Genomic DNA, 14,185 nt, shown 5'->3' with positions numbered 1-14,185 from the left:
CCACTGAGAAATTAATAAATTTATGTTAACATTTAGATTCTCCCGCCAAATTTTGTGTTTTCGCGACGTCTGCAATGACGTCATAAGAAGCGCTCTGCAGCCGATAGTGGAGCCTCGGTTACCGTTATTCACCCTAGATGGCGCCTCGACACGCGAAGGGCCATTTTCTGCCTTTGCTTTGTTTTTGACCGTACTTGTACCTGGCCTGTCTTTGTTAAGGTAGAAAACAATCGTTTCGTGCAACATGTTCACTCGGCAAGTGTGGTAAGTAAGACATTGTCGCTTACGCCAATCGGCCAGTGTCCTCTGAGACACCCCCAAAGCACCCCGTTACTATGCAGCTAAAACAATTGTAGTGCGCGCAGTACGAACAGCAGTACGTGTCGGTACTTATATGTTTACGTGTACTTTCGTTACTTCCACTGTTTACCCCACCATTCTTACTGCTATAAAAAGAATGAGCCCTTAATTTAAGCATAAATAGCTCGTTCGGCAACCTTGGAAGCCCTCTCTAATTTCCGTTTGCTTTTGACGGCCTCAGCCAATCGCAGAGCTGCCGCATATGACATCATAGCTTCTGTTGCGGGAAATGAGATAGTGGCTTGCATGGTCATTCCCTTTTTTCTTAAGTAAATGGCTTATTTGAGCGACGTTTACGTTAAAATTCTAATTCTAATAAGGCAATATTCTAATAAGGCAAGATTCTAATAAGGCAATATTTCGAATGAAAAAACTTGTTTTCTCTGTTTAAAGTTCTGACTGGAATCAAAAGAACGGATTACCATACCAAAGAAACAAGTCTGTCATAAACTCCACAATAAAGTCGAAGCATAGCAGACAGCCATGGTTTAGTTTATGCAATGAGCTATTAACTGGGTATAATCAGCATTGTCTTGAACACGTTCTCAAGTAAGATGACAACCACGACAAAAATCTGGCCAAAAATAGGTATCTATGGCATAATGAAAAGAATCGAAAAAGTACGAACATGGGAGAAAGTACAGTCCTGTTTTGAAGATGGGACGGATGTTTCGACCAGTTCCGAGGGCCTTGAAAACGAGCACAACCGTAATTCTTCCAATTAGAACTGAACATCGCGGATTACATAGCAATCCAATATTCAATACCCTCCAGTCGAAAAAAAAAAAAAATTAAAGCCGTTCCACTCAACGTGAAAGCTGCCGTAAATGCAGAGCAGTGATTCGCCATAACGACCCGCCGCGGTGGCTCAGTGGCTAAGGCGTTGCGCTGCTGAGCACGAGGTCGCGGGTTCGATTCCCGGCCGCGGCGGCCGCTTTTCTGATGGAGGCGAAAAGCAAAAACGCCCGTGTGTACGAGATTTCGGCGCACGTTAAAGATCCCCAGGTGGTCAAAATTAATCCGGAGCCCTCCACTACGGCGCGCCTCATCGCCTGCGTTGCGTCGGCGCGTTAAACCCCTACAATCAATCAATCAATCGATTCGCCATAACGGCCTGTCGCACCGTTATCCGCTTACTGCTACTACCCATCACGCTCTTCGCCTCCCTGTATCCCTTCTCTCTTGATGAATTGAACGGAGGTTTGCCCAAAGCAGTTCAAATTTCCCGCCTTCGCAGTGTTCGCGCCCCCTGCCTGGAACGAACAGCGCGAGCGGTTCTCGCACGTGCCGGCACCTTACTGCGCAGTCCACAACGCGTTGTTTTTGGCGGTCCCATCTCCCCGCGAGGGGGACTCGAGTAAATGCGCCGCATAGGGGGCGGGTGTATTGCTTTAACGTTTAGTGTTTGGGGAGTTGGTGGTAGTGAATGCGTTGTATCAGCAGCTTCTTGACGTAGTTTGAATGAGTCAAGGATATAAGGCGCGTTCGTAGCCTCCCATTCTGTGTCGGCTTTGTGGCGCAGTGGGTAGAGCACCATGTACATTGCGTTCCGCCCGCAGGGTCGAGGGATCGAAACCACGCGCCGGATAGCATTTGTTTTTATATAGTGTAGGGGGATGCGGACAACGACGGTGCGGACTACGACGGACGTCAACGCGGGTGACATCGTGAGTTACTGAAATGCTCTGCATTTAAAAACGAGCCTGTTCGCAAGCGCAATTCGAAAAATCGACAAGGGGGGGGGGGGGGGGGGGATATCGAATAATGGAGCGGAACCGAGTAACCCGATATCCAGCGTCGCCTACCTACGGTCAGGTTTCCCGCGTTGACCACATTCGCACCCTTGGCCTTCACATGGACAAAGACATCCCCAACATAAGCGCACTACACCGACTTCGAGATGCCTCACCTCAGGCTATGGGTACGATAGGCCGGCTCAGGGGAAGAAATTTCACGGCATGGGGAAAGGAAACTGCCCTGGATTTTTGTAGGTTTTCCTCATCAGCAGAATTGCCTATGTAGCTCCTTCTATGCGGTTACGCAAGAACTACTTGGAATCATAAGGGAAGGCCTACAAACGGGCATGATGCCTAGCACCGCGCACCTAACCTAGTGTTTACTGGAATAGCGCTTCTACAACACGGCTGGAGAGCACATAAGCGCTTCTCGTCAGCAAAGGAGAGCGGCTGTTGCTGTCGCTCATTAGCAGGAGAACCCTTTCCCGGCTCGCCTACCCCATTCACAGCCCGTACCATAAGAGAACGACCGACACCACAGACGGCGCCAGCTAAAAATCACAAAAGCAGTACCACAAAGACAAGCAAAAGCAAAACACCTCCAAGCACAGTGCTGGAACCGGTGCAGCACAATTTCAATCGACGCAGCCAGCTAGGCGGGCCTCCAGGTTTTGGTGGAGACCGCCGTAAGCAGTGACCTTACAGAGTTTGTGTCTGCAACGATCAGAAAATTCATTACGTTCGAGAGCGGGGAAGTGGCCATCGCTTTCGCTATTGTTATGCCGCTTCTGACCGGCAAAGATTTACGGTAATATCAGATTCAGAAGCTACATGCCCCTACTTTCAAAGAGTTTGCATGTCGCACGTGGCTTGTAGAATGCTCACAAGCAAGCCAAGCCACCTCATACCACCCACGCGCCTTGTATAGACGCCGGGACGCAATGGTTTAGGGGCAAATCAGCTATCATATGCTGGTGGTCGAGGGCATACCCGCCGAGCGCCGCATCAATCCCTCAAAAACGTCCCGTGCCCATCCCACCTTAGTACCGCGAAACAGCGCTAGCGTCTCTCACGTCAGAAGCTCCCAGCGCGACACAATAAACTCGGGCAAGAAAAAGCCACAATCTGGAGACGCGTACAGACTAACCAGTCATCGCGCATATAATACGCGATCTGCCAGAGCCAGTTCCCATCAAAGGAATGTCGTATACTGCCCTGTTGAATACAGCTCTCTCTACCACATCACAGGAGCCTGTCAAAACACCCAAACTGTTCCTCCAATTTACAATCCATCCCCTTGGCAATGGAACATCGCGCTGACGAGTTCGGACCTGGAAGACAATCCTATGCTGGTCACCACGGATCGTGCTGCGGCGCAAGACTGGTGCATTGGACTAAGGGCGCCACCACCTCAGAAAGCGAGCGAACGTTTGCGGTGTTCCATTAAAAGTTATTTCTCCTCCAGTTTATCCCGTAGAAGCCTATGTATGGACAGCAGATGGAAATTTCGCTGTATTTACAAGTTCAATGTGAACTAAGTATGAACAACTACTCAGCGTACTGCAGGAATTGTCAAGCGGATAATTGCCATACAAATTGTTTTCGGAATAGATTTCAATACACAGGAGTTATAGATTTCTATACCCATTCTTTTAAAATGGTTCTAAATCGGTGTACGCATGAAGCCTGTCAGCGCGTGCATGCCTCCTCCGCCCCCCGCACATAAATGAGGGTGTGGTGATTTGCGCATTCTCAGACGGGAAAGACGTTGACCAAAATGTCACTCGGGGAGCCCTTTAACAAATCAACAAAAAACATTAGCTCTGGAGACGCAAACTTGCCGTTACAGCCAATTTTTACGTGCAAGCTACTGGTGAAACCAAGGCCGAGGCACTGTAAAAATTCCTACACTGCAGACAACTATACCCACGTTTTCAGTCAGGGAGGGGGGAGAGGGAGAAGGGTCGCCGTGCAGTATCTATTTGCAAGTGACGAGGACGAACGTTTCGCTAACGCAATGGCTCTTTTTTGGCAAGTATTAAACACCGCTTTCTTTGGTCTTTTAAATACCCCTTCACTCCAGCGCTGTCGGCGTCTCATTGTCTTTTGATGTCCTTCTGAACGGTTTCAGTCCATAAATGAACACCGCACCTGCGCACAACAAAGACTGGCGAATGGGCTTCCCACTCATCTCAGTTTGTCGCCGTCATTGGTGACCAGGTGCCAGGATGTAGTAACTTTCGAACATTTCCATAAATCTGAGTTTTCCGTAACTTGGCCACAGATTTCAAAGCATTTGATCATGAGTGTAAAGCGATGGACTTATCACCGGTAAAATCTTCGGCTTCAGCCGATCACCCTCCCCCTTTACACATTCTGGTAAACATTTTGACAATAACAACGTCTTTTTGCTGACTTTGTGGTATCGTGTGTTACGTCCTGTATAAACTACGGTTTGAAACATGTATATCCATTCGACACTGATGCAGGAAAAGTTGAGCAGTCAAGATCAACTCCTATAATTTTGGGGGGCACAAACACTTTAACTTTCTAATTGTGTTACTGTCACCAACGTCGGGCCAGGCCCTCGCTTTTTTTGTTCGGGCGGCGGCCATGGTGGCTTCCTCGGCAGGGGACGGCCATTTTTGGTCGCTGCTTCCTCGTCTCCCACCCCTTACTGACCGAGTTGTTTTAGTCTTCGTTTTTTGTACCATCGCCGTCGCTCCGAAGAGGTCATTGTAACGGAGCCGCGGCAGTAGGGCGGGCGCGCGGCTAGCTCGTTTGTTTTCTCGAGGCGACGTCAGCGGGCCAGGAAGAGCCGCGAATGCCCAACGCGGGCTGCCTGCTTGATTCCGAGAAAACGACGTCAGCGAGGTAGGGAAGCGAACTCCCAATGGTGGTCGGTGTGGACACGTTCCGCGGGACAGTCGGCTCATGTAGGAGACTTTTTTAAGGTAGCCCGAGCTACCGGTTGTACAACGTGAAAGTCGTGTGGAGATTGTGCAACGCGCAAGTCGTTTGTGTGTGTGGGGGGGGGGGGGGGGGGGGAAGAGGGGGAGGGGGTGAAGCTGCGTTAGGGGATGTCCGATGTTGGGCATGTGGCGGCATGACCAGCCTCGTCTCCGGGATAGAGATCTCGTCCGTCGTCATGAACCTCAAAACCATCCTGACTCCGCACCCCGGGCCCCAAAAAGCTTAAGCGGCTGCCCGGCCAAGCTCTTCGCCGAGCTTATCGTAACGCCTTAGTATTAGGGCTTGCCACGCGGAGGGTTAACATGTAGGCCCCCACAAACAGCATGTCCTTGTAGTCCCCCTTTGTGTATTTGTTCCTCTTTTTTGTTACCTCTTTGTGCCTGGTCCAACGTTCCTGCGCGAGCGAGTGTATGTCGCGTAAAGGGTTTTTGTTAGTGTTTCGCTACTCTCTGTAGTCCCGTGCAATGCCTGTGTAGTAAATTATTTACTTTACCAAACTTGTGTGCACGTGGAAACGCTTTAAGTAGCTTCAGCGCATCGGCGCACGTGCACAAGCACGGGATGACAACCCTGCTAAAATAAATAATTAGTGCCTTCTTGTTTGTGCGAGCGGGCAAGAGGTTGTGAGAATTACTTGGTCTAACTTACCTGAAAGACCATCTGTAAAAGAAAGTAAAATATTAAGTGCTATAAAGTACAACATACAAATATTAATCTTCTAGCCCCGTGTGGAATAAGTCGCCGTCTTTCTGCATTTTGCAAAGTGATGTTAGTACCTAAAACGAGAGGTTTTGTTTTGAAACCATCAGCCCTGTTTTATTGTTTTTTCAATATCAAAGATTTGCGACATTAGAAAACACGCTAGATACCGAAGTGTTAGTGAAAATTTCTGAATACGAGCACAATGTTTCGCCTTGAATGCAGAAGTTAAATTCCCCAAGATCTATGCGGTCAACGCGGTGGGTATGCAAAGCAAAAGGAGTGGAAGTGACAAAACACAATTGACCGGAGCGCAGTCCGAACGAGTGCATAAATTACGACAATCTGGAATTCTCGATGGTGCATTCTGCGAAAATAGCGAGCGCAGGGAATATTGGCAGGACGAAATTTTGATTCTTGCAGATAGAGATGGTACTGTTCGCTGAATACTGGCATTGTGATGTGATTGATTTCAATACAGGCTGCAGCTTTGGGCTATTCTACTTAAAACTGTGTTTGGTAGTTATTTCTTTCACCTGCTGAGGTTTGAGCAGTTTAGTGGTTTGAGCCGTCCAGCATCGTAGTATTTTTCAAGATCGTTCGGACAAAACCCCAGTTACAGTCGCTTTCGGCAACCACCCTTCCTGGGGTGTGTTCGCAAGAGAAGGGAATTGCGAATTGTTTGTAAATTTACTGCGAAAGCACCAAGTATAAAAAAAAGTAAATCAACCTTTTCGCGCACGTAGACTCAACTTAGCATTCGATAAGAGCATCGTTTTTTCAAATGTGTCTAAATCACACCGCGAGGTATACAGCGCGTTCTCGAGGAACTTGCTTTGTCGTAAGGCGTCTTCTACTAAGAGACACACACTCACAGAAATCACAGGATTCCGCTAGAGACAACTTCTCCGTAACATTTGTGGACTTAAAATAAATTAGGTCGCATGCGGGCGCTGATAATAGCGGCTTTGGGCACACGTGACTCGACTTGACGATGCCCAGTGCAGTGTCATAGTGGGAAGCGCGATGGTTGCATAATCAACGTTACGGTTGAATCGTTTTTACTTAGAGAGTTTTGTTTACAATTTTCAACAAATGCTCTGCACTAACAAACGTTGCTGGAATATCCCGAAGGTGCGCTGGGCTGTTCAATGCATAGTAGGAATGCAGCACGCAGTGTTGAGATCGCAAATGGGTCGCGCAATTTTCTTTGACTAAGCATCTTCTTGCTATAATTTGTGTTCTGTACGGTAGTGAAAAGTTCACAACGTGTGCTGATGTTCCGGGGGTAGATTTAATGTTAAAGCAGAATACGCAGTCTTCCTATGCACCAACCATGAAAAGTCCATTTAAAGATCTCCAATCATAAGGGCGCCACGTTCCGCAAAGTAATCAGGGGCTTGTACCGTACTCCATTCAGTAATCCCAGCGTGTAACATGGCATCCCAGGCATCGTGAAAATCGCATTTCAGTAGCTGCAGCGCAGAGATGGAAGAATTATCATTGATGGAATGTAAAATAGCTGGAAAATCCCAAATTGCTTTCAACTATGTTTACACCTTTTCTGTAGGTTTTTACAGGACGACAACGCTTAAAGCTCAACATTTTGCTATCTTGTAATGGTCATTTCATGGATTTACAAGCACACTTTCATTGTTGTCTTCCATCTGGCAGGTATACAATGCCTACTACACTCCAAACCGTGGAGTTCCGGGTTTTCTAGTGTCAACTATATTAAACAGACCAAGATCACGCGGCTGTCTACGCCTACGTTCAAGAGATCCGTTTGAGCACCCTATAATAGACCCAAAGTACCTAAGCAATCCCCAAGACGTGAAGCAAGCTTTGCAAGGTAAGCTATTTTGAAATGTCCGGCAAATAGTAAATGAAGCCTCTATCGAAGGCAAAGCGTGTATAGCGAATAACACTGGTGTGCAATATGGCAAACTGCTTTCATTCAAACGCATTGAACACTCCCGCGGCGTTTCCTGCTACGATAAGTTAAAGCGAGAGCCTTAGAAGTATATGTTTGAAGGCCGTGTTGTGAATTACATAAAAGTGTAGAGAACAACGTTTTGAAGCACAGGCGGCCACTATATTTATTAATATCGCCACGAGGCACAGATTATTAGAAAGGACAACGCAGGACATGCAAAGGAATGACCCCGATGGGAAGAGGACAATTCCCCTGAACGCGTACGCACCGTATCTGTGGCCCATCCTCAGAATTATCGAATAATAAGAAGCACCGAGGCTGGTTTTGCGTGCCTCCGAGACGTCCGAGAGGCGGCTACCTACTACAGCCACTGGTTGTAAGATTTCTTTACGCATGAAGGGTGAAACGAAAGGCGGACAGATTGCGGAACCAGGCAAGAAAACAAAGCCAAAGGTAAATGTAGTAAGAGTGGCAAAAAACAAACAGCGAAATGTTCGCCATAAAGAAATGAACGTCCCACGGAGTAGGATTTAACAAACGTGTTGCCGAGCTAGTTGGTACATACTTAAAGGGACACTGAAGTGAATTTGTCAAGCTCCCGTTTTTGCTTGCACTGCGTAGACTGGCTCAAATTAGCACACTTTTCATCGTTTATCCGGTTGACAAATCGGTAATTATTTTACAAAGCGCGAAAGAAGAAAAACTACCATGCGCTGTTTGCGGCGGCCGCACCAACTAAGGCTGTGACGTTGGGAGGAGGGGGCACCGTGATTGGACGATGCCCAAGGTTAGCAATCAAACAAGTTTCGGTTTCGGTTTCGGTTCTGTAAAACACAACCGATGGCGTTGTTGGATGGTCATTCTCAATATCTCAGTAATCATCGTACCGCGCTTCCGCCATGTTGTCGGCGGTACATTGCATAAGATAAGCCTCCCAGGACATCTTGGAATCGTAGCAATCACTAGCCGAGGCCTCCGCAGTGGATGAACGCCATCCGCCTCAACGCAGACGTTCAAATGCCATGCGCTTTTCCCCCATATTTGGAGCTTGCCTCACTCATGCCTGTATCGTAAAAAGCGTGTTCGCACCAGGCCAAGGGTCTGTTGATGCCCACTGCCCGCAAGCAGTCGGTGCTTATGGCAACAGCACGCCAACGAGAACTCGCTAGCGCGCCAGTGCCAGCCTGCGCGCGTTCTGTGAACTAGCTCGTGGAGCAATGAACGTTGCGGCCCAAAAAAGGTGAACTCAGTACAGAAAACATCGGCGGAAAACGAAAAAGTTATCTTATAAAAAAAAAACCACTTACCCGCCGGGATTAGAACTTCTGACTTGCAAAACACTTACGATAATATAACTAGCGCTCTAGACCACTGGGCCACGGGCGACCGCTGCCGACGTTGGAAATATAAGGTATATAATGTATAACCAGTTTACACTTTTATTTAGTTTTAGCAGTCTAAGCAATTTAGGTGACTATTTGTTGTTTTGCGCTCGTGCAGCAAGCATCCCCCAAGTTTCCACAATATCTCACGTCTAGCAATTGCATTTCTTAGACGGAAAAGCGTTCGCAGATGCGTAGTCGTGCTGCTGGCCGCTGTGCTTGTTCGCCAAGCGCAAAAAATGCTTCCCGTACCCTAGTTTTACGCTCTACGGTAAAAATATCCGTTGATTTTGTTTCCTTAGTACCTATACTGACTTCGCTGACTCTTCTCCCGCCTTCAAGAGGCCTTATATTTTCCTACTGGCGTACCAGTCAGCGAAGCGTCGCATGTGCGCTTGTGCAGCGCTTGTGTGAAGCGACCTTGACTTGGAGCTAGATACAGTGTACAAATTAACCAAGTAAAGAAAGGCACATTTTTCCCTTCACAAACGTGTCCTGGCTTCGTTTCAACTGAGCGAACGAATTGCGACGACCCGTCGGCGGCCGGCGGACGAAACGCTGGTCCGACTGACTCTGTCTGAAGGCCGGGGAGCCGTGCAGTAGCGCAGCCAATTGCGAGCTCGGCTCCTCCCGATGTCACACGAAAACGCCACAGAAAATGGGCGAGCGTAAAGAGAGGAGGACAGCATTTTCGAATTAATTTTTCTACTAAATAAAATCGCGTAAACGGGCCCAGAGTGGTCGAACCATGGCCTGGGGACTCCGGACTACAATTTGCGCTAGTAATCCCGCAATGTTTACATATCACTTCAGTGTTCCTTTAACGGAAGAACGAAATGTGGCCCAAACTAGACGTGCACAAAGGAGGGAAAAATGGCGCTTGTATCTGTCGTTTCTTCTCTCCTTCGTCTACGTCTAGCTTGCGCCACGTTTTCTTGTCGAAAAGCGGTTTGTACACAGTCCCACGGAGCGTCATCGCTACGACGCGTGCGGCGTCGCCTGTGAGACCATGGCGTGGCTGGCTCGACAAACGGCTGTACACCATGTCAGGCCCAGGTACGAAACATTGGGCAGGTATCCGAAGACCTTGCACATGGCAACGGCTCGATGGCGCAGCAGCAGGGGTGAGCCGAGGTTACCTCCAGATGAAGACAGGCCCGAGCTCTCTCGCCCAGCGGGTCACCAGCTCCAGGACCGGACAGCCCACGAGTTTCAGGGATCAGCGGCGGACGGCTCGCAGGAACAGCACTGGTTGTTATGCAGATTTCACTGAAGAGCGATCACAGGGTCGCGCTCTCTAGAACAGCGCATCCCAGGCGTCGACTGATCGGCCTTCTGCTTCGATTTCCCGCCCGCTCTAACTGAAGCTGCGTGCTCTGGTCCCCTTCTTTATCGTCCACCAGAACCTCTTCACATATGACGGCTCCTTCAGCGGCACGACCTTGGTGGCCCTGTATTGCCTAGAGGTTTTCTGTGTGCGGCAGTCTGACGGGTAGACGATGATACTGGAGCCGACGACTGTTTCATCGCTGCACAGATGGTAATTTTGTGGTTCGGTCGCTGCCCTTGAGGCGAAGTCGCATTTCGTTCCGTCTCACCTCTTCGCGGAAGCCCGGTTTTGGGCCCGCGCTTGAGCCCTTTAGTTTCGTCGATCTGTAGAGAGGCAAGCTATTTCGTAACGGCAGCGATTGAGGAATGTCGTGTTGAACATTAGGCCCTGGTACGGAACATCAGGTAGGCATCGGAAATCTTGCACAAGGGCTAGGCCTCAATGGCGTAGCCGCGAGTGCGAGCCAAGGGTTCTACCTCCAGATGAACACAGGTCCGCGCTCTCTCGCTCAGCGCGTGACCAGCTTCAGGCACGGGACACCCCACGAGTTTTCGAGATCAGCGGCGGACGGCTCTCACGAACAGCGCCGGTTGTGATCCGCGTTTTTACCGAAGAGAAATCACAGGGCTGCGCTCTCCAGCCCACCGTGTCCCAGGCATCCATTTATCGGCGTCTCGATTCCATTTTCTGCATGCTGCAGCTGGAGCTGCGCGCTCTGGTACCCTTCTTTATGGACTATCAGCACTTCTTCACATATGTCGATGTGTTCGCGAAAAAGGGCATGCTCGTTCCTTCGTATGATTTCCTATAGGGGCGCATATTGCTGATGTGAAGGATCAATGGTTCGGAACTACTTCACAGTTATAGATGGAGCCGCAAAACGAAGCGCTGGAGTAAACGAGGTGAGGTACTCTGCACTTCAAAGGCCTGCTTAAACACTTTTCGTGCAATTAAATATGAGTTGAGACATCTGAATACCGAGTTTTCAGCCTAAATTGGTTGGCGTAAAATTTGGTACAGGAATATTGGCGCTCAACACACTTTATTACGCGCAAAAACAGACTCTTCTCCTCCCCTTTTAAGATCCTGGGCCTCCGAACTTACTTGGTTCTAATGTGTAGTCACAGCTACAGTATCTATACTATTGGCAAGCGCCCTTTAAGCTAGAGCACTGAACGCATGCGGTAAGCGCGACAAAAATTTGATAATATTGCTGCCTTATTGACCGCGACTGCAGTACCATGAAGTACACGTGATGTCAGTGGCTTTCACTGTGTTTTCAGGCACAGAAGAGAGAAAGCGTTCAGTCAGCCTTCTGGTGGAGACTCTTGAAAAGTCACTTTCACAGAAATATTTTACGCATCAAACCGCCACTGCGCGCTTTAGAACCAAAGTCCAGAACATTTGCAATGATTTTCTTCCAGCTGCAAGGACAGCCGCGCAGTTTATACGCACGCCAGCCTTGCGCTTGGGCGTGGGGGCTGAGCTGTGGAATGTCTCGCTGTCTGCCTGCGATGCGGAAGGCCGCCGCTGGAGCGACGCCTACCTGGTGTGCCTGGTGCGGCACTTGGCGCAGACCACGTGGCATGCCTGCTGCAGCTGTCCCATGGGTTCCGACTACAGAGCCGTCGTTGATCCGCGGCTGAGGTGAGCACGTGCCCTGGCACACGGCAACAGGCGTACAAGTGTTTCCCCCCAAACACACACATATGGTCAGCTTACATCTAGATAACAAGTGTGACGTTAAACAAAACAGCACTGACGCTTCACATAATTGACGGATAGACTGGGTTAGATTCGACTGCTGCAATCCCTAATTGGGCCGTAAATACAAAATACAAGTAAGTATTGTTCGTAATAATCGGTGATTTATAGCTTCCTCAGTGCTTCTCTGGCATAAACGGTGCTTACTCACAGAGACATATTAAGCGAAATTTCAATTCTCCCGCTGCATCGTGTTTGGTAATATAACCAATGATGTATTCAGGGCAGACACTTCAAACGAAAGTGAGTATGTTAACGAAGGCTGCCGCAAACGGCAAAACACGCCTTTTGCTTCACTGTACCGTTTGCCTTCCTGGATGGCCAAAAGGTGCATCTCAAAAACCACTGGCTGCACTCGTTTTATGTTTCTTGCAGCTGATTCGATTTGACCATTGTAGTGTCAGACAAGCATAGCGTGCCAGACGGCTGTGCACAGCGTCGGTTGGAATAGCGCGTGCTGTACGCAACAGAGCTACCTTTACGCGTTCGTTCGTATACCGCACCATTGTTACTGCCATAATGGAATGTGCACTAGAGTTGAGTACAAGAAGCTGAGTTCTGCAAGCTTATCATCAGTGTTTGATTGGCACTGGATTTCGTCAGCCTCAAAACACTCCCATAATACGTCGTACGTTCCGTGCAGAAGAGTCGCCAGTCAGTCGTATGGCTATTCTGTATTTTATTCATTATAAAGCCTAATTCATTGTACTTGGCGGTAAAGTGGTGTCAGTGTTATTTTGACAAGGCAATCTTTCGAATGAACCAAACTTGCATTTTGATTTCATGGCCTCGTAAACTGTGCACGTTTCGAGGCGCATAAACTTTTCAGCTATGGGCATATCACCTGCTGTTTATTGTGGAGGGGGCTTTAGTCAAGAGTTAAAAAAACCTTTGAAACTACTTCGGAGCATACGAGCAGTTTTGCAGTAACAAAACATGCCGCACTCCACCTACGCATTTCTTGGGCATGTTAACTTTAAGTAATCACAGCAAAAGCAGCGTCCACACGAATGAGCGCTCATGCAGAGTGAGTTGTCCTACATGGAAACCCAATTGGTGGTTTCTCACCATGACGTAGAAATCTGAGATATTTCTTTTTCGGTTGCTTCTAACAAACAAACCATTCATCGGCCATTCCACTCTGTGAATGTGGTGTTCCAGCGAATTTGGATTATCGTTATGACTACAGTACAGTAAAACTATATTTACATCACATTTGAGGCAATTTTTTGTGGCCACAGCGGCGTCGCAGGCCCGCTCCTCTGCCCGCGGCGCCTGAACGAAGCGACGTTTACGCTTGTGATCCTGGTCACGGCCCCGTTTGGGTTCTCGGGTCGCCGCATCGGCCCAACATAACGGTTAGATTCGGCGGCACGTGTGCGCTCTCGTTATAAAGTTTGAGCACAGGGGTTAGCGCAGGCTATGCTATAGTGGCGCTGGGTACCGGAACCCTACTGCACCTGCGGTACAAACTGATGATATATGTTATTTGCGTATTTGAATGCTTAAATATTAGACCAATTTAGACATTTATGCCGTTTACGAACCTATCCCTGATTATTCTCGGTATCAGAAGATCGATTAGAGCTGGGTAGAAGACATGGAAAACCGAAATAAATTGGATAATGATCAGTGATTGTAACCTTTGAAACGCCGCGGTGATGAGGTAAAATAAACGTTTAAAATATATTGGCGGTGAGCGCGGCCACGGGCGGCGCTGCGAAGCCCGCCTCCGTGACGTCGGCTTAGGGATTGTCGCATTTGTCGTCTGGTTCACTCGCGCTTGCTCTCCCTGCTGTTTCTTTCCGCTCGGTTGACGTCTGATGCTTGTCCGCACCAGATTTTGCGTGTGCGTAAGTTTTTATTATAATAATAGACTTAAAATCAAATACACTAGCTCAAGACGCAAGTTGAAGTATAGTTTTGGACACCGCCACGGAAGAAACATTGCCGGCGTCGCCCTATTCCTTGAGAAGCCGGTCCTGTGCGGAGCGGGAAGATTTGG

The 14,185-nt window shown here is 48.6% G+C and overlaps 1 protein-coding gene across 1 annotated transcript in view; it reads left to right on the top strand.

The window, feature by feature from the left end:
- Positions 1 to 14,185, top strand: part of LOC144155341 (L-sorbose 1-dehydrogenase-like) — an 85,432-nt gene that overhangs the window by 55,951 nt on the left and 15,296 nt on the right. Inside the window, exons 6-7 of the mRNA XM_077686710.1 lie at positions 7,443 to 7,620; positions 11,841 to 12,063. Coding sequence (XP_077542836.1) covers positions 7,443 to 7,620; positions 11,841 to 12,063 — 401 coding nt within the window. The remainder of the gene's footprint in view (positions 1 to 7,442; positions 7,621 to 11,840; positions 12,064 to 14,185) is intronic.

Source organism: Haemaphysalis longicornis, unplaced genomic scaffold (assembly GCF_048455015.1).
Source record: "Haemaphysalis longicornis isolate Haplotype H1 unplaced genomic scaffold, Haemaphysalis longicornis Haplotype H1 scaffold_1, whole genome shotgun sequence".
Taxonomy (NCBI): Eukaryota; Metazoa; Arthropoda; class Arachnida; order Ixodida; family Ixodidae; genus Haemaphysalis; species Haemaphysalis longicornis.
Note: the sequence above shows the minus strand (reverse complement) of the source record. Positions and strands in the feature narration are given on the sequence as shown.